At 40.8% G+C, this 26,957-nt stretch overlaps 1 protein-coding gene across 2 annotated transcripts in view; it reads right to left on the bottom strand.

Moving 5' to 3' along the window:
* Window positions 1–26,957, bottom strand: part of GAREM1 (GRB2 associated regulator of MAPK1 subtype 1) — a 204,950-nt gene that overhangs the window by 113,904 nt on the left and 64,089 nt on the right. For both annotated transcript variants that reach the window (XM_007455169.1, XM_007455168.1), the window contains exon 2: window positions 24,989–25,129. In XM_007455169.1, the coding sequence (XP_007455231.1) occupies window positions 24,989–25,129 (141 nt within the window). The remainder of the gene's footprint in view (window positions 1–24,988; window positions 25,130–26,957) is intronic.

Genomic DNA, 26,957 nt, shown 5'->3' on the forward strand with positions numbered 1-26,957 from the left:
GCATCGGCAGGCGGACTGTCAACCACTGCGCCACCAGGGAAGCCCCAGATACTGATTTTGACTGGTAGAAGAACACCGCTTAGTAGATATGTTTATGCATATAATACCAGCTGATATGGGTAAGAGCAGGCTTTTCCCTACTATAAATTCAGCAGCAATAAACTGGTTGTTTTAGACTAAGACTACAGTTTGATCCTAAGACTCAGACTAAGCCTTTTTCTTCTCCTAAGATATTTGATTTTATAACATCTAGGGATAACCCAAATTCCGATGATTTAGAGAATGCATGCTTCTCCTTTGAGGCACTTCTTACTCTTCACCTAGTTTCCAGATTAACCTCTCTGATAAAACAAACACAAGAAGAACAATCTCTCAATAAGTTCCTCATTGCCGAAGTCCAAATTTTATTTTATTCTGCTCTGCTTTATTTTCTTTATTCAGCATTTCCAAGCTGGGCACCCTCCTAGGTTTTAGGGATACAAGGATGATGAACAGGGTCTAGTCCCACTCCTGAGCAAGCCAGGGAGACACAGATGAAACAGAATAACCAAAGTGAAGGGCTACGTGGAAGCGAGAAGAACAAGCTCACTCACAGGAGGGATGACTAACTGCCCAGGGAACCAGGCGAGGTTGTGCATATGGGAGGTGACACTAATGCGGGGCTTGAGCAATGCGGGGAAGGGGGATTTAAAGCGGAGCCACAAAAACTATGACACACATGAGGTATTCTCTCTTAAAATAATCTCCTACTCCTGACAAATCCATCTATTTTTTTCTTCTAGAGCAGTTTTAGGTTCACGGCAAAACTGAGAAGTAGAGAGATTTCCCAAATACCTCCTGCCCCCACTCAAGGACAGTCTCCCTTGTTATCAACATCCCCACCAGAGTGGGACATTTATTACAACTGATAAACCTACACTGACACATCATAATCACCCGAAGTCCATATCTTAGGGTTCACTCTTGGTGGCGCACATTGTAGAGGTTTGGGCAAATGTGTAGCGACATGTATCCACCATGACAGTATCATTCTGAGTAGTTTCACTGCCTGTAACACCAGTGCTTGGCCCTCTGCAGGGAGAAAAATGCTTAGTGAACGTCACTTGCCAATAAGGACCAGTGATCAAAACTGAGCTCTTTATTATTTCAAAACCTGACAGGACTTCTATGAAGCTGTGGATCTTCACATCCGTTGGCAGTGTGTCACGGTTGGTGACAGTCAAGTAATTTTCATGGAAAATCAGGCAAAAATGCCACACAGTAGAATTGAAAGAGAGGTCTCGATATTTCTTCAGTTGGTAAATACAGCATTCTCCTTTTCTACTCTGCGTCACTGTTCCCACTGCCTCACTGACAACCTCTAGGTTGTGGGAACTCTTATCTTTTACATATTAAGGTCATAAAGTCTCCGCAGACGCTGATGCTAAGTCCTAAGTGGGTAAAGTATTAACTTTAGTGAGTGCAAGTGGATCTATATAGACCCTTCACGACCTGGACCTAGGTATGTTTCTAGCTCCCTCCCAGCCACTCTGACCCATTCATTCCCATGTTCTTCCTCTCCTCGTCCCCTTTCCCTTTCCCTCCCCCTCCACTCACGCCAAACACATACAACAAAAATGTGGCTTCTCAAAATGAGACTTTGCATCATTTTGATCAGGAATCTGAGAAATCTAGTTCCCTACCAATAGTAACAGTGAAATTAAACAAAAGGCATTACTGCTCAGCACTTTCATTTAAATACCGCTAACCAAGGAAAAATCCACTTTGGGAAGTAAACATGAAATGTAATAATTGTCCTTTTTGAAAGTGGACCAAAGTCTGCACTTGATCTGAATGGTACACCTACACCATTGTTCCTCGTGAAGGCAGATCGGAACGGTAACAGCATCCGAATGTTACTTTCATTGTACCAGCTTTCCCACACATGAGCTCTAAGGATGACTAGACTGCGGCACAACTGCATGTTATCAGACATCCTGAGAATGAGTGAGTCAAAGACAAAATGAATTCCAAATGTGGATTCACATTTCAGGGCCCATATGCTTCTTTTTAGACGATGTAGAGTAACTTTCACATCAATAACTTTCACATCATTTGAACAATGATCCAAATGGCTGGAAGTCTGCTTATGTTAAATACATTTCTTGGCATATTTTAGAGAAGAGATAGTTAGAAATCAGCTTTGTAGAGAGGTTTTTAAAGCTTACTAATCTGTAACTCTTTTCTTCTACTTTCAGCACTAACAAACACTTTGTTGATAATATTGTTTGTTGCAGGTTAAATACACACAGACACAGACAGACAGACAGACAGACAGACACACACACACACACACACACACCTCAAGTCCCCAAGGAGTTTTTAAGAATGAGAGAATGATTTCTATGGTTGCTAATAAACAATACTTTTAGTTGAAAACATCAAGAATTTTTTTTTTTTTGGCAGGGGTTGAGTCAGGTATAATTTAAAGACTTTGTATTTAATTTCTTCCTGATTAACTAAACCACTTCATGGGGCATCTTGTAAATAAAAAATAAATCAACTATAACATCAGTGAATTCTTCTAACATCACTCTGACACAGTTATCATTTTGGTGTCCTTCCCTCTGGATATGGATGTGTGTGTCTTTCATTTCCTTCAACTGTGAAATTTAGGGGATGAATAAGATAACCCTTCCCTTTGAGCTGTAAGTTGCTATAAGCATCATCAGAAAGTATTTAAGACAAGATTTGATGTATATCTATATCTATATCTCCATTCTAGATGAAGAAAATTATGAAAGTTTCCACTGCCTGACAGCTTACACACTACTCTGTGGCAATTTTAAAGTAAATGTAACTAGTTTACATTGACAATGCTTATAAAAGTGTAAGATTAATTTTTACTATAGGCATGATTCCCAACATTTGCAGTCACGTTTTGTGAACTTCTTTAAGCCAATGTTCCTCAATTTATAAGCCACACCCTTTTAAAGATTCCTAAATTTCTGTTTCCCTTGTATTCAAAATTTCAAAATAAATTAAACACACAGAAGGGAAGCTTAAATACTAAGTGTGCCACTTCAAAACACGCAAGCTCAACTCCTCACCTTCACCACATAGGCTGGCAATCAGTGATAGAAGCCAAGGTAACACTAACACTAAGGTTATACACGAACTATCTGCTATTGACAAGCTTTATATATCCTAATTCGTATCAACAATTCAAACTACATAGGCACATCATTCATCCGAAGATTTATTCTTATTACATGCTAGATCTTCTGATAAGCACTAGAGGTACAAAGGAAGATCTGTACTTGCCCTCAAAGAACTCAGGCTCTACTGCTGGGTGCGGGGGAAGGCAATTATAAATGTGGACATGCAACGTCAGAGACAGACGGTTACCAGAAGACGCTTCCTGGACAATGGATGACCATTCTAGGTGGAGAGGAGAGCCTGACTAAAGGAAGGACATGGCAGGTGTGGGAACTATACAAATGCAGAATTGGGCAGGCAGGACCTAAGTGTCAGAGTGTCTTAACTTGTCAGAGTGACTTTCTCTTGTTGGCCTGGGGAATCCATGAAAAGATTTAAAGCAAAGGTGTAAGGTGTGTAAATTAAAAATCCTATGTGTCTTAAATATCAAGGACCTTTCTGGCTGCTATGTGGGTAGCGAATTTTAGGGGAACAAAACTGGAGGCAGTTCAGAGGCCACTGTAAATGAAAAACGAAGAGGGTTTGAATTAGGGCAGTAGACATGTGTTTTCAAAAAAAGGACACATTTGATATGCAGAGGAGATGGAATCAGTGAACTTTCATCACAGGATGTGGGGGATGAAGTCGTGGGAAGAGTCCCAGATTTCTGGCTTGGGTGGTGATGCCACCAAACAGGATACAGGAAGAAGGGCAGGTTTAAGGGCAGGTGGTAGCTTTAGAGTGAGCTCCACTGAGCTGAGTGGGCCAAGGATGGCAGTCTGGGTGACACTGAGTGCCACGGGGCGGGTGACACAGAGAGACAGAGCTCGGAACCGGGAGCAAGTGGTGATGTCCTGGCAGTCCACAACGTCAAGGAGAAAAACAAACAATAGCCTCACATGTGGTAGAAAGGTCCAGCAAGGAAAGGGCTGGAAAATGCCCATTAGATGGAGAAAGCAGGATGCACTAAGGACCTTAGTAAAAGCTATGGCGGCCAAGTTATGAGAACGAAAGTCAGACCACAGTAGGTTATGCGGCAAAGGAGAGGTGAGGGGCAGAGATGTTTCGTTGAGGAGCTGTTAGATGGAGAAACAGGGTTCAAGGTGGGGTTTTAGTTGCTTATTTGTTTGTTTTTTATTGAAGTATAATTGATTTACCATGCTGTGCCAATCTCTGCTGTACAGCACAGTGACTCAGTTATACACATATAGACAATTTTTAAAAAAATATCTTTTCTATAAGGTTTATCCCAGGAGATTGGATATAGTTCCCTGTGCTATACGGTAGGACCTTGTTGTTTATCCAGTCTAAATGTAATAGTTTGCATCTAGGGTTGGTTTGTTTTATATTTATTTATTTATTTTAAAAAATTTATTTATTTTTGGCTGTATTGTGTCTTTGTTGCTGCGCACGGGCTCTCTCTAGTTGCGGCGAGTGGGGGCTACTCTTTGTTGCGGTGCGCAGGCTTCTCATTGCGGTGGCTTCTCTTACTGCGGAGCACGGGCTCTAGGCACGTGGGCTTCAATAGTTGTGGCACGTGGGCTCAGTAGTTGTGGCACACGGGCTTAGCTGCTCCACGGCATGTGGGATCTTCCTGGGCCAGGACTCGAACCCGTGTCTCCTGCATTGGCAGGTGGATTCTTAACCACTGTGCCACGAGGGAAGCCCTTGGGTTGGTTTGTTTTTTAAATCAGTTAAAATCACCTGGAGATAGCCAACATTGACATTTTGGTAACCATTTTTTCCACGCATTCCTGTGTGTGTGTGTAAACACACACACACATACACTCAGGGGCATATATACACAGACATACCTCAGAGATATCAGACCACTGCCATAAAGCAAATATCACAACAAAGAGAGTCACACACATTTTTTGGTTTCCCAGTGCATATAAAAGTTACTTTTCCACTATACTGTAACCTATTAAGGGTGCATTAGCATTGTCTAAAAAAACAATGTACATACCTTAATTTTAAAAGGATGCTGCTGGAAAAATGGTGTTGACAGACTTGCTCAACACAAGGTTGCCACAAACCTTCAATTTGTAAAAAATGCACTATCTGCAAAGTGCAATAAAATGACGTATGCCTGTACATAAATACACATACCTAATAACACAACAGACACAAGGGACAACATTTATTGTCTATGAAATTATTATGTACTAATAAGACAAGTTGTATCTTTACACCTAAACCATTCTTTAAGTTATCAGAATCACAAGCACACTCATAAAAGAAGCACAGTCCTTCTAAATCAAAACCCAACATCTCCATGTGACACACACTACCCTTTGACAAAACAAATCTCGTTCTTACTTCTGAGAAATTTAACATAGAACAGTCAGCCTAGGAAACAGACACACCCAATCCATTGATTTTAGAAGGTGGAGAGCAATTACCCACTTGGAATGTTTCCAGCGGGTTAAACATGCAACCTTATGAGCAAAGCCCCAGAAGCTACACCCCTGAGGTCAGACAACCTCCTAGCAAGGGGGTATTGACAATATACACCCAAAGAGTGGCGCCCAGTGAGTCATCAGAGGGGCAAGTTCCACCCTGTGAAGCTTCCACACCTGTCTTCTGTCTCACCACCACGGAAGGAACAACACAAAAGCTCTCTAGTGTGGTGCTGCAATGTCAACAGAGCTGGGAATACTGGTTAAACTGGCCCAGTCAGCCGAATGGCCACTGGGTTTGGCTTGGGGTTCGCTCTACTAGGAAATGGGGCAAGAGGTTGGAACTGTAACATAGAAAAGGCAGCCCCTAAAGACTTCAAGAGAACAGGACATAGGGTTTTATTGTAGAAAACTGGGTACTGTATAGGTTTTTTTAAATGGAGGAACCCAGACACCGCAGCTTCCAAGCAGCTTCATTTGGTTACAGCTCTCTCTCTTCTCACCCTCACCCCTGACTCTCCCTGTTCTGATGCCAATTTCCCTTCTATAGAAGTTATCCTCGAAGTTATCAGAAGGAACATGTTTGATAAAGCTTTTCTGTATGAATCACTCTCCCTAGTCTTGTATATAGTAGAAAGATTTAAAAGCATTAATGCTATCTCTCTATATACAGTAGATAAATATCTGAATTTTAATTTTTAACTAGAGAATGAAAAACTGAACTGTCAAATAGCCTAGCTGGAGGGGACACACAATTGCCGTATCCACCTGGTAGATAATCCTAACTCTCGTTTATAATGTCAAAACAGAACTCTTTCTGGCCACGTTTTAATAAAAGGAAATATTATCCACTTAGGTAAAAACTAGCTTCCATTTTCGGGGTGGGGGTGGGGGAGAGGGGATTTCTTTCTACCACCATGGAACAGACACAGTTATAAACGGAATCCTGGGATGCAGTAAACAAGACTGTGCAGAACTCAAGTCCAAAGCAACATGTCCTTTTTCAGGGGACGAATTAGAGGGGATGACAATGGGTGCTTCCTGCTGGATTCACTGCTTCCTAGTGTCCCTGACTGAGTTCTCCAGGGAGCAACAGAACACACAGGCACCTGTGGCCCTCACCCACTTTCACTCTCAGAAACAAGTGGAAAATGGTATACAACATAAAGAGGACATAGGATAACAATTTACTTGGTATCATTTTCTGGTTTGGTCAAATTACAAAAGAAAAAAAAATATTTTCTCTTCCTGCACATTTTCCCAAGAAGACTGATAAGAAACAGTGAAAACAAGTGCATTTCTCAGCTCTTCAGGGCATATCCTTACAAGCAAAGCCACCTGAAAATAAGGCATCTGGGAGAAGATGCCAAAATAGAACAGCTGTCACACGATGCGCTCTAGCTGCCCACCAGTCTTTCCATGAGAAGATCACTAGGTCAGTCACTATGTGCTGTCCTGACTGGTTTTTCAACCTTCAGAGATATATGAACCTGGTAATTTTCCATCATCTGCTTTAAAGTGAACCAGATTTACTATCAGTGGTGTCTGGTCATGGGAAGTTCAATTATTTTCACATATTAGACTTCACGGCCTTAGAAAACTACAGATAAGAATTTCTGGCAAAATGAACACATTGATATCCACCCCAAATAAAGTATGCAAACCTAGAGTTCTTACTGATGAAGAATGTAGTTAACAGAATTCCTTTTGCCAATACACTGTTTGGGAGCTTTGATGCTTAAAATCTAGTGTGTGATTTCAGCAGCTTTCATAAACAATGGTGATAAGGTTGGGTTGAGTTCCCTGATGTGAAATGCTTCAGCTGCCACTGAGGAATACGAACCCAGGGTTCACGCTACATATTTCTTATCAAATGTTTTGAGTGTGGTCTTCAAAGGCATAAGGAACATTCAAGTAGATGTTAGAAAGGTGATGCTCGGCTGAAGGTAAAGTGAGATCACATGGTCATCATTTCCTTTTCTGGGCAGTTGGTCAGTTTTGTACATTGTGTTCAGTCATTACTTATCACGTCATTTCTTGCTCTGTACAATTAGAGTGCTTCCTTTAATTTGCAGGTTGGTTTTCTAGATGCAAGTTTACGTGTTCTTGGTTCCATGACTTAACTCTCCACCTCCCCTGCAAGTAATATCCTCCTTGATGGCATGGGCCCATACGATACTGTTTTACCTCTATCTTAAACCAAACTGATAATAACAATCAAGTACTCATCTTATGATAGACCCTTCCTTAGATTCAAGCAAAACACTATAGCTCCAACTGTTCAACCATTTAAGCATCTCTACATACCTGGCACACTTCAAGGTACTGTGAAGAATGCAAAGATAAATAATGCATTAAATAATTAAATAACTGCAATGCCATTTTTAAGAGCTAAAATAAAGTAGCAGATACATGTAAAGGCCATGTATACACAAGAGCCAGACATGGTTTCAATAAAGTGCTATGAAACTTACAAGAAGAAGTGCTTCCAACAGTCGGGTTTAAGGTGAGAGGATTCAGAATGGCTTGAAGATCAGGTACCATTTATTCTAAGCACAAAAGACACTCACTTGTTCTTAAAGAAGGTACTAAGTATATGGAGAACCAGGAACATTTTGATCTACTAAAAGTAATGTTTTGCAAAGGGACAGTTCATTACGGTCTACAGAGCTTCTATATTCAATATATTTAATATTCACAAACATTCTTATTTTAAAAACTTGGGAACTGAGAAAGAATAAAGGCACTTTTTGAGGTTACAGAGCTGATAATGTAAACTGCAGAGGCAAACACCAGAATCTACAACTTCTGACTCCAAGTCTAAGACCCATTCCACCCCACACAGCTGCCTCAGAGTCTGCACACCTGAAAGAGCAATTCTAAATGCAATTCTAAATCCTAAGCTGTGTGGGTTTTATCACAGGTTCATCTGAGTTTGGGGGACTGTGCATCTTACTCATTCAGATCAATTAAACTGAGTCAAGAATCACTTGAGAAACCCAATCCATTCAAAAGCTGCCAACTGGAGTGATCTCTTCCTTGAATTAGGTCTCATGTAGCTAAAGCAATATCACGCTAGATATCCCGCCCACCCTACAGGCAGTCAAACTGGAAATCATTTGATTAAAGTCAATGGTTGGAAGTTAGATCCAGTGATTTGGAAATGATTCCAATAGTGAAGAGACTTAAAAAGACAATGGCACATACCTGGCTCTTCAAACCAGTTTATACCTACTTTGTCTGTACAGTGATCGATAGATTTTTGTCAAGACTTCATATGGCCACTCCAGAGCAAGAACTACCATAATCGCCACTGTGCAGCCACACACAGATTGCCAGGAACCTTACTTCCAGGAACCTTACTTGCTAACAGGGGGTTTGCATGTACTTAGTTGAAAAAAAAGTCCGGACGATGATCTTAAGAAAACTGTCTCATCACACCTCATCATGTTCAGACAAATGACTGAATTAAAAGTATGGTATGAACTCTTCAGGATATCCCAAAATAGATTTCTGGAGGAAATCTGTAAATAAGATCCTCCATGTAAAGGTAGGAGGACCCTTTTAAGTATTAAAACAAGTCTATACAGAACATTTAACATGTTTTCACATGCCAACAAAGAAACACTTGTCTCGCGGAATAATAGATATGTTGACAACTCAAGGTTTAACTATCTTCATTTAGATCAAGTGAAGGTCTTTACAAGGGAAACAAGAATGTGTTCTGGATGCCGCTCTGTACTACTGTGTAAAACTTACATTTTCCACTTGGTTATTTCTAGTATATTAGAGAACATTATTGATTTTATAACCTAACCTTGTATCTGACCACTAAATTCTGATATTAATCATAATCTTTGGTTCAGCTGGTTTACTGGGATTTTGTAAGACAATCATGATATTTTTCTCTTCCTTTCCAATGCTTGAAATCTCATTTCCTTTTTTGTCTTACTACATCAACTACACAGTAACAGCAGCACAGAACATTTATACAGTACTTAGGATATGCCAGATGCTCTTCTAAGCATCAGTTCTAAGCTCATTTCAGCCTCAAAACAAGTATATATAGGTATTATTTCCCCCATTTTATAAGTGATGAAATTGAGGCACAAAAAAGTTAGGCAACATACAGAAACGATCACATAGCCCCTAAGAAGCTGAGCCAGATCAATGAACTTCCTCTCTACATTGTCATTTTGGTAGAGTACGAACTCTAGTTGGGGAGAAAAATTCAAGTTGTTAGGCCACTGCTATGGACTGAATGTGTCTCCCCTCCCCAATTTATACGTTGAAATCCTAAGCCTGTGTGATGGTATTAGGAGGTGGGGCGTCTGGGAGGTGCTTAGGTCATGAAGGGGGACCGTCATGAATGAGATTAGTGCTCTTATAAGACAGACCCCACAGAGCTCTTTAGCCCCTTCCACCACGAGTGGACACAGCAAGAAGTCAGCCGCCTGCAACCCAGAAGCGGGCTTCCCCAGAACCCAACCATGCTGGCATAATGACCTTGGACTTCTCCATTTCCACAACTGTGAGAAGTAAATTTCTTTTTATTATAAGCCACCCAGTGTTTGATACTTTGTTATAGTGACAAGAATGGACTGAGACAGCCACAGAAGAGAAGAGGTGAAAGTAGGAACCCTCATCGTGTTCCTGACTCTATACTGTTGTTGGTTTTTGCCATAAGGCAGGAGGCAATGACCTTGAGTCTGCCAGGAACCACAGAGCTGACCCAAGGTGGCTCCTCCCACCTCAGTGTCATTCAAGGTCTAGAGTGCCCAGCTGGTCAAGCATGAAGACAGTGGACAGAGATGACTGGACACCAGCAGCACTAGTGACATCATCTCTCTACACAGCAACATGCTCTACAGTCATCACACAGAAACACACCAGAACCAAACATCAAAGAGAATATAGTTTCCTAATGGTTCCTGCAACAGGTAAAATGCATCACCTCATCTTCCTTCCACTACCTCACAAAGAAGACACACTCACTATGAAACACTGTGCATATATGTGTGTGTTCAGGAGAGCGGGGCCGAGGTGAAGTGAAGTGATCTATGCCAGGAATTCTGTAGTTCAGTTTAAGTGCCTTTATTTTTTACGTTTCCCTACTTGTCTGCCCTGTTAATCCAGACATGGGGTTGTTGCTCCAAAGGACTGCTCTTTCCCCAGCTCGTTTACACCTTGGGAACACAAAGAAGGCCTTTCCGCAGGGAGGAGGAACAAAATGCCCTCGAATTTGTGAGCTTTTCCTGCTAGATGAGCAGAAGAATATTACCAGCCAGTGCATACTGGCTGACAAGAGGGCGCCAGGTAAAGGAAAATTTCTTCAGTTGGTAAATACAGCATTCTCCTTTTCTACTCTGTGTTCTACTCTGCCCGGAAAAACAGACCGAATAATTACAGCCCCAATCGAAATGCTTCCTCACCCTTGAGATAATAACCTTCTCTTCATGATTCACCCGGCCTGCCCGAGAGACTCGAGAGCAGCCCTGGGAGCAATGGGCTGTATTATTTGCTGCTTCCGCCTTACTTACGCTAGTCACCAAGGGCTGTCCCCACCTGCTACCAAAGGGTTATCTCTAAAACACAAATATAAAATCATGGGAGTGAGCTCATGCTGACAAGGTGCAACCCAAACCCAGAAGACCCATCAGAACTTTGTGATCTGGCCCCCGTGGCAGGCAGGCAGGCTGCAGGCGAAGTGGGTAGGCTTCGCGGTTGGATGGCTCTGGGTTTCAATCTTGACTTCTCCTACCTATGGACGGTAGGACCTTGGCTAAGATCCCAAAGCCTTGGTTTCTTCATCTGGAAGGGGACAGTTTCTACCATGAAATGAAGTCATGGCTCTGTGTGATACAGGCCTGGCCCCCACTCAGTAGGTGCTCCCGGCTACTCACTGTTGCGGGTCCTATGTGCTACCGCTCCCTCCGCTGCACTCCTCCCTCCACCCTCTGTGCCCACTGCCGGCGTCTCCAGTGTGTTCCGTTACTCAAGCAACGTCTGAATAGATCCGCAGACCCGCAGCAGCACTGCTTCAATGCAGCCTCTCCTTGCTAGATTTGGACTCCCTATTCAGTTACCTGAACTTTGTTAAAATGGAAAAGGAGAAGATAGAACAGTAAAAGAGAAATGATGCTACGCTTCTATTGGGGGGCAGGTGGGGGGCAGATCTTGACCCACACAGATACAACACGTAAAATTCTCAATTTCAACAGCATCTGAAGAATCATATATTATGTAGATACATACTGCAATCTGAAGGTTTTATAATGTTGCTTTAATTCTTTTAAAATCTGTTTATTCTAGGCATTTACAGATAGATATACCTTTTTTAAAAATATACATATATATAAAGGGAGAAGGAAGGGGCCAGGGTAGTCCTGGAGGATAAACAAAGCTTTGCAACGAAAGGGGATTGCTCCTTTGCTGCCCCCTGAATTTTTCTGCCATGACACACATGGCTGCTGTCAGTCTCAGGCAGTGTGTGCAGAATGTGATGTCTGTTCACAAACTGTTTAACATGTTTTTTTCAGTCTGGGCAACAGCTTGTTATGTTTTAGAAATCAACTCTGATACTTTTTTCTAGACAATGTCTGCCCGGCAGCCTCTGTGCAAAATGAGATTGTTTGATAACACAGCATAAAATATTGTTTGATAACACAGCATAATAATAACATTATTATTGTTATCTGGGATTCTCCATCTTGGCACCACCGACATCTCTGTAGTGGTGGCTGTCCTGGGCATTATAGGATGGTCAGCAGCATCCTTGGTTTCTACTCACCGGGTCACAATAGCCCCCCCATCCCTCGTTGCAACAGCCAAAAACGTCTCTCGATATTGCCAAATGTGCTGGGGAAGGGGAGGTGGGTACAGACTCTCAACTTGGTTGAGCAACTTGCTTGCTCAAACTTGGTTGAAAACCACTGGTCTATGTTAAAGAAAACAAACATCATTTTTCTTAAATAAAGAAAGTAACAGAGTTATTAAGAATTGTGACAGACTCCATAACAGATGTTTTGATCTTAACGAGTCAACCTACAAAACACACACGTTCTTCACAGAGGAATGTCTTTATCGTAAGCACTGAAAATATATGACTGGGCCACTTCATTCAATTCATCAAACTTTCCTAGTTTGACACATAGAACAAAGAATTCCTACTGGATGTAGGAAATAAGTAATTGCCAGATATAGGCAAAACTGTTAAATCTTTATGATATCAATCTTTTAGTCCTTGAGATTTTTGCATATATTTTTTTCCCCTCCTATCACCTGATGCCTTACTCCAAACACACTTTTTCTGTGGAACTCCTATCTCTGATGTACCTGGCAGGCTCAAGAACTAAAAGGATAAGCACATTCTTGCCAATCAAGAAGTCTAAGTACCTGAGATGATGTGAAGCTTCTACTGGAAGGCCGTGGGTGTCCCAACAAGACCACAAAAGCATTTTAAAAGAAATCTGAATCTTCGCTTTCCTACTCTACTTCTTTCTAGGAAGAAATTGACATTTATTTTGTTGACAACATTTATTTTAAGGGCAAAGAATGTTTTAGCAAAAAATAAAATGGCAGAAATAAATGAAAGCCATTAGGAAAAAGAGTCCATGAGCTAAGGCCTATGCCTGGGAGGTTAAAAACAAAAGTCTGTTTCCTTAAAAACTGGACCAAAAAAAAAAATTCTCAGAATTACCTTTCTCTCCTTTTTCGTTGTCCCCTGCACCTAGATATCAACTTTTACCTCATCAGTACTTCCCCCAGCCTAGGTCAGGTCTTCATTGTCTTTCATCAGGTTATTTCAACAACTTCCTATCCGGTTTCTCTGATTTCTCATCGTCCATTCTGGATCAGTGTGGGAGGTGGTGGCCTCCTGTAATCTTTTTGAGACACAGAGATTACTGTTCCCATAATTCATCCTAGAATTTGAATCTCTTTACATTTGTTCCAAGCTGGTTTTCGAAACTCATTTCCTAAATAATCCTTCCCCCTCTAACCCACTAACCACTTAAATTATCTTTCACTATTGCCCATAATCCAAACCTTTCCTCAATCTGGCACTTAGTCTAGACTCCCTTTCCTGCCATGGTCACCTGAGGACCCTCACACCTCACTCCCAGACAGAACTGCTCTCTCCTTATCCAACAGTTTGCACTTCTATCAGAGCATCATGATAATCTCTCTTACCATCCATGGAGGGGCTTAGAGCTACACTTGCCTGCTTCAAGGGAAAAGGAAACCAGACTGTTCTCCAGGCATTCTCAGGCATCTTTGTAAACCGACTGAAAAAAATGTTCCTTCTTTAAAGATGACTCAGGTCCAGTTCGCTCAAAAATATTTAGTGAGCTCTTAAACTATCCAAGCCTGTTCTAGATTCTGTGAGAGACAGGACTGTCCTCAAGGAGCCTTTAGTAGGGAGGAGAATAAAAGCAAGACATAAACACTCTTGAGCACAAAGTATTATAGGGATTCCAAACAGGAAGGACCTTATCTATACACACGTGGAAAATTGAGAAAAGCTTCTTGAGGGGAGGTGGTGTATGAGGTAGGGTCTCATAGCTGGGGGGTGACTGATGTGCAAGCCATCCAAGGACTAGAAACAGCACAGAGTGAGGCAGGGTGGCTGGGGCCCATCTGGGGAACAACAGGCCAGTGGGGCTGGCGCCCAGAGAGGTGTGTACCGGAGAGCATGCTCTTACAGTTGAATGGATGTCAGGCCTCAGAAGGGCCCTGATTAGATGACAGTCTGCACCCACTTGGAGGACGCCTCTGACACGTCCCGGCCAGTGGTAAAATAACAGCTCTAGTTGAGAAAAAATAACCTGATTGATGGGGGCTGGGAAGGAGGCACTCGGGTCTTCGGAGACCCAGTGAAAGCAGGTTGGAAAGGGGGAGCAGCTTTGGCAGGGACAGTGGGGATGGCATCAACAAGACGTGGCACACAATTACTTACAGGGGCAAAGAGGAAAGGGCATGAGATGATGGAGGGCTGAAATTCCCTCCCTGGGTGACTGGCTTCATTACTACAAGTAAGAAAACTGGGGTGATGGAATGGTGTGAAGGGCTCTATGGAAAGACACAGCTGCCACTGAGTATGAAGCTCATGGGATGCAAATGACATGAGGGGAGACATGGACTACTGCAAACACTGATGCGCCCCCTGCATTTCTTTTACCTACAACGATTTTTAACGTCTATAAGATAAAAGCTTTGTGTTTCTTGCTGGTCTCACACTCACTCACTGGCTTCACTCACTTTTAGGGACAAACCCCATGATGTTCTGTAAACCAGTCCTAACAGGTTGGAGGCCTTGGTAATGTATACATTCCGGAAAAGCACGCATGAGAGTTCTGAATCATCTTTGCTCTTGCCCTAATGTCACAAAAGTTCGCATGGTACACGTGGTCTGTCGTTTTCCTGTGGACAAGTCCTCCTGACAACTACCCAGCTGGGTAAGCGGTTTAACAGAAGACAAGCACACGACTGCCCTGGAGGGTGAGTCATAAAGGTAAGCAATTCCAATTCTAAGAAATGGAGGGAAGTGACTTCAGGAAGATTTACCAACATTGCGATCAGTTTTGAAACACAGAAGTCTGTTTTCCGCAAAGAAAAAGAAACTCAAAGCAATCCCTAAAAGCTGAAAGGGAACTTTTTAAAAGGTCACACCACCTCTCGGAGGTACAAATCCAACATGGAAATCAAATTACGAAGTGAGAAGAACCCATCCCCACCCATGTTATAAACACCCCATTAACAGTGCGGTTACAGGCAGCTTGTTCAAACTTTCCACCTGATGTTAATCACATTATCTCATAGGTTAAATTAGACTCAAGTTGGAGGTATCCCTTTCAAGTACCAACTTTCCATTCAGTACTGACAGAGAAGTAGAAAAAAAAATTAGAAAACAGCAGCCTTCGAGTTTTGAACCCCAAACACCATCCCTGTTTTTGTACCAGAGTTTTTGTTTGATGTTTTGGATCCTAGAGTTTCTGTTGTAGATGCAGTGTGTGATCTTCAAGGATTCTGAGAGTAAACAGGCCAAAATGTAAAAACAGCAATCGAGGGATTCTCAAATTTTTATAAACGTTGTTTTACCAGCGTTTATAGATCAAGAAAAGCCACACAGGCACAGTGTTTAAGAATCTGCCTGCCAAGGCAGGGACACGGGTTCGAGCCCTGGTCCAGGAAGATCCCACGTGCCGTGAAGCAACTATGCCCGTGTGCCAGAACTACTGAGCCTGTGCTCTAGAGCCCACGTGCCGCAACTACTGAAGCCCGTGAGCCTAGAGCCCACAATCCACAAGAGAAGCCACTGCAATAAGTCTGCGCACCGCAACAAAGAGTAGCCCCCGCTTGCCACAACTAGAGAAAGACTGAGTGGAGCAACGAAGACCCAACACAGCCATACATACATACATACATACATACATACATACATACATACATAAAATTTTTTAAATGTTTAAAAAAAAAGAAAAGCCACAGTGTGACACCAAATAACTTTCCCTGTATTTACTCATATTCCCCCTTTCCATTTCTCCCATAAAGCTCTTATTTTAAGGAGACACTAATAAAAAAGAATTTCCTTTCTTTCCAAATCATACACACACACACCTCCTTCCTCCTTTATACTTAAATCACTACCACCAACTGGGTAAGCCCCTGGGAACCGGCCAGGCTGGGAGAAATCAAGTCTCCACAGGTAGCTGCTAAACTGGGATGGTTGTACCATGTCGTGAAAACAGAATCATTTCTTTCTGAGTTCACCTTTCACTGGGCTATTTCCACACTTGACACTGGAACAGAACAACTTACTAAGACTATAAGTAGGATTCAAGGATTGAGGCAGAAGTGGTTTTGGTAAGAATACCACTGAAGAGTTAAACACGACAATTAACGTTGCTGTTGGTTGCTGTCAGAGTCAATTTTTTTCCTTATTACAAAAATTTTCAAAACATACAGAAAATGAATACTGTACCATCTACCCTTCACCTAGACTGAACAACTTTAACAGCCCGCCCAATATTTGTCTATGTTGATCTGTTTGTTTTTGAAGTATTTTATAAATGATAATCATATTCCCCTCCCCTAAGTAATTCAGTATGTCTCTAAAAAATGTTTTCCTTCAAAACTGTAATACTAGTATCATACCTAACAATACTTAACAAAATCAAGATAATTCCCTAGAATCATCTCCTCATGAATATCATTCATATTCAAATTTCCTTGGGGTATTATTCTTAAGCATTTAGAAGTGAAACTAGAAACTATACCGAAGGCTGGTGACAGTCCTCCAGTCATTCTTCCATCAAAGGCAGATGCTTACATACATTCTTTACCCTTGTTTTGAGTTTAAACATCTGGGTGAATACCCAAATGTGAAAGATACAATTCACCTGACCTCTGACCACAAACACTATGTTACAGTAGCTACACCAACTAGATCAAGAAACAAAGTAGTAGAGAGGGAGAGGGTAACAACGTCCCTGGTGGAAAACAATGACAGAGACAATTTCCCAGACACCAGGCTATTACATTACTTAATTAGTTTCCCCCCTTTTCTCTTCTGAGTCATCCCCCCAGCTGAGAAAGATGCTTCCGACTCCATTATTCTTAAAAAATGAATATTAGAAGGCTTTCACTCCTATGTCCTCTCCCTTAGCTTTTCTTTACTACACTGACACACATAGTTGATCTGTGTTGCTGTCTCACCTTCCACTCATTTTTAATCCCCCGGTGAAGTCTAATTTTCCTGCCATTTATTCACCGAGTCTGTTCTTTTGAATATCACCAACTTCCTAAGTCGCACTTAAAAGACCTTCTCCCCCGCCTCCAGACTTGGATAGGAAGGCCCCCAGGTTCCCACAGCATCCTCTCAATCTCCCACAGGCTCTCCTGGAAGCTCTTCTGTCTTTGCTCCTTCCTGTAATTTACTTAGAAATGGGAATGTCACCTGTACGCAGATGACTTATGAATCTGGAAAAGGTCAAGAGAAATATATGTTTCCTTAGTTTTCCCCTAGAGTCAGATTACAAGTGGGGAGCTGTGCGTGAAAGGAAAGAAAAGCAAAAGCTTTACTCAATTTACTAGCAAATTCTAACAGATCTATCTTCTCTGTGACGGTTAGAATATCTTCCTTGTGCGAAGCGCCTTCTAGCACTTTCCAGAGAATTGTGGTGAGGAAATCAGGTTCTGGAGCCTCATATCCTGGGTTCAAATCACACCTATTACTGTGTAATATTACAAGATCCTTAACATCTTTGAACCTCGGTTTGCACTTGTGCACAAATGCAGATAATAATAGAACCTGCCTCATGGGTTTGTTGTGAAAGCTACATGAAGAAATACAAGTAAAATGCTGAGTTAACAAGAGAACACTAAACACTACATAAATCTGAGTTATTGCTATCTGTGACCTAAAGATTCAATTATGAAAAATGGTTATTTCTTAGATAGCTAATATTTATTACTGGCAAAACTGGTTGGGATAATGTTCCTTGGCATACTACATTGGTCCTGAGGACTTTTTAAAAGACCATTTGGTTACTTTCCATTTTATCACATAAGCTTTATCCCATGTAATAGAGAAAGTACACAAGGTGTTCTACAAAAGTAGTTACTTTTGTAAACAGATGATTCACGCTAATTAAACTCACAACCCAGGAGAATAAAATTAGCTTGTTTCAACACTTCCCTTTGTTCAGTAATTACAATTCAAGGTTATGTTAGAATACCACATTACTATAATTTTGCCCGAGAGACAGACACTGCACATCCTACATTTTTAAAAACAGGTACTGCTGATATAAATGCAGGTGCTTGCTGAGAAGGGCCTTGCAGATTTCATAAGCAATTCTAACCAACCTTGGGCTCCACTGTTACCTATTTCTGTACATACTGTAGCTAGGAGGGCAGTACTGAGATCATTTTAGCTTGTTAAAGATTCACCAGATTTGCAGGAGGATGAGAATTTAAAAATAGAAACCAAACGTGGCTGGAGTTTATCTCAGATGCTTATATTCAAGTAGCAATCTGTTCGGTGATGATGACACCAAGCACGCCGTCAAATGATTTAAATTTTCATAAACCCCGTCGGAATTCCACTACTTCCCCAAGTGGTGGATCACGGGTACAGACACCTCACATTCTGACTCATTTGATTTCTCAGAGCTGTGTCTCTAGAGAGTTTTTTCTGGTTTTCACGACAGAGTTGATAACGAGGAGGTAACATTATTTAGTACTCATCTCGTGACAGGGACAGTGTTGAGTCATTTACACAAGTCAGATCTCAGAAAATCTTCATGACATTTTCTAAGGTAAAACTTCATTTTATAGGTTGGAAACTTGGAGCTTAAAAGGGCAAATAAAATTCCAGAGGCAACGGCGTATCCAGCTTTTTGTGGAGCCTGAAGTTTATATTAGTTTTAAAGGACAAAATGTCAAATTGTGAATACCAAAGCAGGTTTAAGGCCCTAGAAGGGTTCAGCATAAACCCTGAGACACATGCTTTAGTGTAAGCGATATGCGCGAGCTTGACTGCTCTGAGCTGCAGAGACACAAGGAATTTGATGAATAGAAATGTGAATTGTAAAATGGAAATCATTCATCTTTACAAACTGTTGGCTATAAATAAGTTGCACTAGGTTCCCTTTTCTAATTTTTAAAAATAGATTTTTTTTTTTTGGTTTAACAAGTCAGGAAGCATGCAGGGTGAGTTAGCAGTGTCTGATGGAGTGCCAGGCAGGAATTTAGATGGTCTGAGTACACAGAATACAGAAAAATTCCGAATTCTGTGTTGTACATTCCTTAGGAAATCTTTGCCCTTTCAATAGCAACAAGAAGTTAGAGTTTAGATAAAACTGATCTGTGATACCTTTTGACTAAAAGTTGTCTGAAAGCTGCAATCATTTTTCTAAACACTATGCCAATTTTTCTTGAGCGGTTTCCCTGCTGTTAGCAAAATATGTGATGCTGATGCTGACTGAACACATTCTCTCTCTCGGAATCAACTGTTTGTTAAACCAAGAAAATTCCTTTTATCCCAAATAAAAAACTTATTTTGTCAGAATAAGGGAAGTCTTTATTTTTTTTTTCTCAAAGCACATCTAATAATTTCAGAATTCAGAGTAAGGCGACTCATTACCACCACATCAGAGTATAATTCTGATAAGGACTTCAAGTCATATTTCTCTTTTCTGAAAATTTTATGAAATTATTTCTTTTCACATGAGGAATTTCATGAAAATCTCTGATAAAAAATATGGGAAAGGCACTCTGAATTGTGATTTTCTAAAAATGCTGAGTTTTACAACTTTCCAGAATATATGTGAATAGAGCTGTGTACAACTGCCTTGGCTGTGCACTGCACAACTCCAAGGGACACCATTTACAGAGACCACAAAATAAGGAGCGTTGCCTGGAATAGGACAGTGCAGTAGCCCTGATGAAAATGGTACACTAACCGAGAAGAATGGTTGCTACCTATAACAGAAAATAAGGAAAAGGGGGCATGTCATAAAGATAGATGGGCCAGCTTGTACCCAAATGGCAAAATATGAGACAATTTGAGCATCAAAATAAACAAGGACAGGAAGATATTTCGACCCCCTTCCTGAAGTAAGAATCCATAATTTCATGCTGATAATAAAAGGTAACTAACTGAACAATGGGACAGAAGGAACAGCTCTTCCTTACAGTAGAATGACAACACATATAAGAAGGAATGATGCAGTTAAGTTAGAAAGGCACTGTTTTGCCACCTTCAAAGTAAAAATTGAATCAGACAGGAAACATCAATAGCTGCTCAACAAAAGAAGGGGGGAGTTAGAGAAGGAATAAGATACCTACAGAATCTCAAAGAACCTTCTTTCAAATTTCCCAGTAACACAAAGCATGGTAATTATACAGCAGAGAAATCAGACAACACCTTAACCGAGTGATCAAAATCAATGTCACCAATAAGGGACAAAGGGACATCCCGTGTCTCTAGATGTAATTCCCTGAGGAGGACACAACCAGCCCAAAGTGCATAATCTCAACCTAATCATGAACAGCCTGGGGAACCCAAATTGAGGGCTAGTCTATAAAACAACTTGCCTATATTCTTCAAAAATGTCATAGGGACTTCCCTGGCGGTGCAGTGGTTAAGAATCAGTCTGCCAATGCAGGGGACATGGGTTTGAGCCCTGGTCCGGAAGATCCCACATGCTGCAGAGCAACTAAGTCCATGTGCCTCAACTACTGCGTATGAGCTCTAGAGCCCGCGAGCCACAACCACTGAGCCCGTGTGCCACAACTACTGAAGCCCATGTGCTTAGAGCCTGTGCTCCACAAGAGAAGCCACCGCAATCAGAAGCCCACGCACCACAACGAAGAGTAGCCCCCACTCAGCAACTAGAAAAAGCCTGCGCGCAGCAACGAAGACCCAACGCAGCCAAAAAAAAAAGTCATAAAACACATAAGGAAGGAAGGATAAGGGGAAGGATAAGCAACTATCCCAGATTAAAGGAGACTAAAGAGACATGATAGGGAAATACAATAAGGGGTCCCAGACTAGGTGCTGTCCTAGAACGAAAAAATATTATTGGGACAACTGACAAAACTGGAACATGGACCGTAGATTAAAGTATTAAATGTCCTGAATTTGCTAACAGTACTGTGGTTACATAAGAGGATATCCTTGTTCTTAGGAAATACATAATGAAGTCTAAGGGGGAGGTGTGCTGTCTGCTCTCCAGTAATTCGGGATAAATAAATAATATGGGCGTGTGTGTGTGTGTGTGTGTGTGTGTGTGTGTGTGTGTGTGTGCAGAGAAAGAGATGGAGGAAAAGAATACAACAAACATGGCAAATGATGGTAAAAATGGGTAAATAGTATAAAGGAATATATCATACGATTGCAGCCTCAAAGTAAAAAGTTTAAAACAGCAACAAAAAAACCCAGCAGCCAAAACAACATTGAGGGGTATCAGTATTCAGCCTGCTTTAAGGAGCAGAAAAGTAATTCAACTTGTAATCTGTACTTCAAAATGAACAGTTAAATCTTTAGAAACATTTTACTGCTATCATTACCATAATCACCACTATTAACACTATAGAGCACTTGGAATTTTTTAATCTTCACAACTAGCTGAAGAGAAAGGCACTATAGTTATCCCCACTTTACAGATGAGGAAACTAAGATTCAGAGAGGTTTAGTAACTTGCCCAAATACAGACAGTAAGTGACAGAACCAGGAATCCAACTAGGCTGATTACAAAGCTGGTAGATTTTATTACTATGTTAAACATATTTAATTATTATTTATTAATTTTCCTCAAAGAATGAGTGATGACTCTTAACCTATATGAAATTACAACAAATTAGTACAACGTGCATGAATAAGGGTTTCTTCTACGAATTAAAATTAAAACACTAATAAACCAGAGACATATATGATATTTTTAGTCTCCACAATTTACTTTATACTCTCTTTCTTCCAAAGGCTGGACTTGATAATAAATTCTTTGAAATAAAATATCCCCTAGGATGCTCTTTGAAATAATCTTATCAAATGTCTCATAAACCACTGGTTACTTGTTATGGACTGAATGTTTATATCCTCCCAAAATCAGAGTAATTCAATGTAATGGAATTTGGAGGTGCGGCCTTCAGGAAATAATTAGGTCATGAGGGTGGAGTCCTCATGAATGAGATTAGTGCCCTTATAAGAACAGACTTGAGAAGGACGATTGTCCTCTCTCTCTAACTTGTGAGGACACAACAAGAAAATGACCATCTGCAAACCAGAAAATTGGGCTCTCACCAGACACCGGATCTACTGGCACCTTGATCTTGGACTTCTCAAGAAATAAATTTCTTTCGTTTATGATCTATCCAGTCTATGGTATTTTGTTACAGCAGCTTGAACTGACTAAGACAGTTCTATTTCAAGTTTTTCTTCCTTTAATATATTTTCTTTCTTTTCATGTAAAGTGGTACAGTCTTAGTGTTCATGTTTCCTTTTAGTCTTGGGACCTCAATTTTACTTTAAAAAAAAAAAGTATCATTTGCAATACACGCCCTGGGGTCTCCCAATTAAGTGTACTATCATTTTCCCTGCAGATAAAGAGTAAGCTGTTGAACATACCACATCTTTCATCCTGGTGGAAGGTGAATGTCTATTTAAAAAAATGTTCAGAACAATAAAACATTTGCAAATATTTGCAGGTATTTAGGGAAATCTGATCATCTGACACTGTGAATGCCCATTCCAGAACAAAGGATTCCCAGCCTTGGCTGCATAATTTAACTACATACAAGAGGAGCTATTAAAATCCTAATGCTCAGCCCACACTCAAAACCAATTACCAGAACCTTGGACATGGGAACTGGGCATCAGTCATTTTGAAAGCTTCCCAGGTGATTCCAATGTACAGCCAAGTTTGAGATCCCTAGGTGAAGCATCTGCAGCCATAAAGAACTGTATCTTTTGTGTATAGATCCTAAGGACTCACAAAGGTTTTTAGAATTGGTCTCACTCGTTAAGGAGTATACAGTGCAGCTGGCAAGTGAAGATGTGTGTGCTTGTAGGAAAAGGTAACTGAACGAAGCCTGAGGATGTGTGCTAGATGAATGTGATACACGGTAAGTACATCGAAGACCACATGAGGAGAGTCAGGGGTACCTGCACCCTCCTGACGCAATGACAGGCTCTGATAAAAGCATGGCCAAGGAAGGCAACTCCGGCCGGGGAATGGTGTAAATGGAAAAGTACTCAGGATATCCAGGACACAGTGAGGTGACTAATCTAGCTAGAGTGGAAGGCTCACTCTTCAGAGTAGAAGAGGTAAGTTTGGAGAAGTGGACTAGAAGCAGCCCCTGTGAGGGCTTTGAACAATAAGTCAAAGAGACTGGTGGCATACGGAGTCTCTAAAGAGATCTGAGTAACTGATCAAATGACAGCATGCATCTGGGACGAACGATGTCATGGAGCAATGGGTTTGGGGGAAAGACTAAAACTCAATCTACTAAAAGAAGAACACAGCAGATTAGGTAAAATCATATATTTGAATCACAATCTTACACCTTCCTTCTCGGTTTTCCACAAGGGACAGAATTTTGGTTCTGCTAAAACTAGCATGGATCTCACCTGTTGTGGGACCACTGGCAGGAGAGACTGGGCAGGTGGAGGGTCTGTCTCATTCTCTGCCCCTTTGGCCTGGCTCCCAATCTCACAGTCGGAATACTTTCTGTAGCTATATGTTCCTCCTTTTTCTATGAAGTCTACTCCTACATCTGGGCAAGAGAATTCCAGGACAGGATTTCAGGGAAGAGAAATTCTTTCTTATAATTTTTCTGGAATAAGAAGGATTTTGAGAAATTTAGTGATCTCTAGGTCACATCTAGCAATGAAGACTCCTAGGAATAAAAGGGGGACCAAACCATTCATTCATCCAAAAAATATTTACTGAACACACACCATTTGCTGCTGTTCTAGACAGTGGGGATATAGCAAGGTCTCTTTTCCAAACAGACAACTCTCTGGGCAATGTAGAGGAGTCACTCAAAGACATGACGGCAGTCTAGGGCTATACAATTTATAGCTAATCAATTACAGTGTCCTGCTAGAAACTTTTGAAAAATTAACAATAGTAGAGAAAAAGTCAAGATCCTTCACATAATGAACTATAAGCACCAGAAGAAAGTATAGGAAATATATATACATAATGTTTTTTAAAAACTGCATTTGTAAGCCACCACTATTGAAAGTGGATTCAAGCTACTAGACGTATCATAAACTCCTAGAACAGTGCTGGTACTTAGAAAGCCCTTAATAAAAATTAGTTAAATGACACTGTTACACTGAATGGAGTTCCAATTGAGGCAAGAAGGTAGTTATTATCCTGATTCAACTAAGCAGTGAGGTCACCTCTGCTGCCTGTATTCTAAACGCTTCCTTGCAAAGAGGGACATGTTCAGGTATCTGACCTTTCAATCCAATACTTTTAAAACCAGACCACAATGCTTGTTTGTGAAATGGTATCTTGTGAAACCATGACATCAAAGTCATTCACAAATCGTGCTCAGGTTTATTCAGAGATACTGGTGTTCAGAGGCTGGCTACGCATATGGACTGTCATTCCAGAGATGATCTTTGTGTTTGTACCATTTTCATTTTATAAATATCTAATAAGAATCTGTGCTTAAGAATCCACGCTTAACTACATGCATTAATTAGAAATGCCTATGACAAAATCAATCTGAGCTTTCACTGATAAAATAACCAAAGTGTTTCATTCATCTTTTTCTAAGTCATTATACCCTCTAGTGTATAGACAATTCCTATTTTCTCACTGTGGAGGAGAAAATTAGCATATTCAAGTACCCTTCATTAGCCATTTCTTGTCTCTTGAAAGGAGCTTTACCTGCATAATGTACTGGAATCTCTATCTTTGGCCCAATGACATAGTGCCCCTCCTCCAAGCTATGGGCAGTGATGGTGGTCCACTGACGGCACGAATGAATCAGAAGGTAGTCATTTTCCCGCAGCCCTTCTATGCATTCTCCTAGAAAATAAATTTTATATGAAAAACTTAGAATTAGCATCTGTTTACTCCATTCTCTGCAATAAAATTTCGTTAGTTAAAACTTCACTAATGGAGAAGTTGATAGTTCATCCCAAGATGAGAAAAAGTTCACTTTTGAGTTACCAATAAAAAAAAGGCATTTCATACCAAGTTGACAACTGTACACAGGGTTCCATAAAAATGTTTCCCACTTATGTGCAAAGAGATTTTCAAATACCTCACTAAATCTTAATGATTATATTTCAATGATAATAAAACAGACATTTATTAAGTGCCAACAGTACATCGGACACCAATTAAATGCTTTGCATATATTATTTCAATGTAATACAGTAACATTAGGAGGTAGGTATTGTTCCTTCTTTACAGGTAAGAAAAATTAAGGTTCAGAATGTTAAGTGTAGTCTAAGCTCACAGATTTAATAAGCAGAAAAGTGCAGGTTCAGGACTATGTCAAAAAGATTCCAAAGCTATGTTCTTTTTTGGTCATGCCTTGCGGCTTGCGGGATCCTAGTTCCCCAACCAGGGATGGACCTGGGTCCTCATCAGTGAAAGTGCAGAGTCCCAACCACTGGACTGCCAGGGAATTCCCCCAAAGCTTATGCTCTTAATCACTACAACATAACTACCAAAAATATATAATAAATTTATCTCTCTGTTGAAACAGTATTTGAGATTAAATGCCTGTATCTCCTTTCAAATTTTATATGTTTTAGTATGGTACTGGTACAAAAACGGACACATAGATCAATGGAACAGAACAGAAAGCCCAGAAATAAACCCATGCAGTTATGGTCGATTAATCTACAACAAAGGAGGCAAGAATATACAATACAGAAAAGACAGTCTCTATAACAAGTGTTGCTGGGAAAACTGGACAGCTACATGTAAAAGAATAAAATTAGAACATTCTCTAACACTATATACGAAAACAAACTCAAAATGGATTAGAGACCTAAATGTAAGACCGTATACTCTAAAACTCCTAGAGAAAAACATAGGCAGAGTACCTTTGACATAAATTTCAGCAATATTATTTTGGATCCGTTTCCTAGACTAATGGAAATAAAAGCAAAAATAAACAAATGGGACCTAATCAAACTCAAAAGCTTTTACACAGGGCTTCCCTGGTGGCGAGGTGGTTGAGAGTCTGCCTGCCGATGCAGGGGACATGGGTTCACGCCCCGGTCCGGGAAGATCCCACATGCCGCGGAGCAGCTGGGCCCGTAAGCTATGGCTGCTGAGCCTGCGCGTCCGGAGCCTGTGCTCCACAATGGGAGAGGCCACAGCAGTGAGAGGCCCGCCTACGGCAAAAAAAAAAAAAAAAAGCTTTTACACAGCAAAGGAAGCCATAAAGAAAACGAAAAGACAACCTACAGAATAGGAAAAAATATTCACAAAAAATGTGACTGACAAGGGATTAATTTCAAAAATATACAAACAGCTCACACAGCTCAACATCAAAAAAACAAACAACCCAATCAAAAAATGGGCAGAAGATCAAAATAGACATTTCTCCAAAGAAGACGTACAGATGGTCAACAGGCACATGAAAAGATGCTCAACATCACTAATTATTAAAGAAATGCAAATCAAAACTACAATGAAGTATCACCTCACACCAATCAGAATGGCCATCATGAAACAGTCTACAAATAATAAATGCTGGAAAGGGTGTGGAGAAAAGGGAGCCCTCCTACACCATTGGTGGGAATGTAAACTGATACAGCCACTATGGAGAACAGTACGGAGCTTACTTTAAAAACTGAAAATAGAATTACCATATGATCCAGCAATCCCATTCCTG

The sequence above is a fragment of the Lipotes vexillifer genome, unplaced genomic scaffold (genome assembly GCF_000442215.2).
Source record: "Lipotes vexillifer unplaced genomic scaffold, Lipotes_vexillifer_v1.1 scaffold90, whole genome shotgun sequence".
Lineage (NCBI taxonomy): Eukaryota > Metazoa > Chordata > Mammalia > Artiodactyla > Lipotidae > Lipotes > Lipotes vexillifer.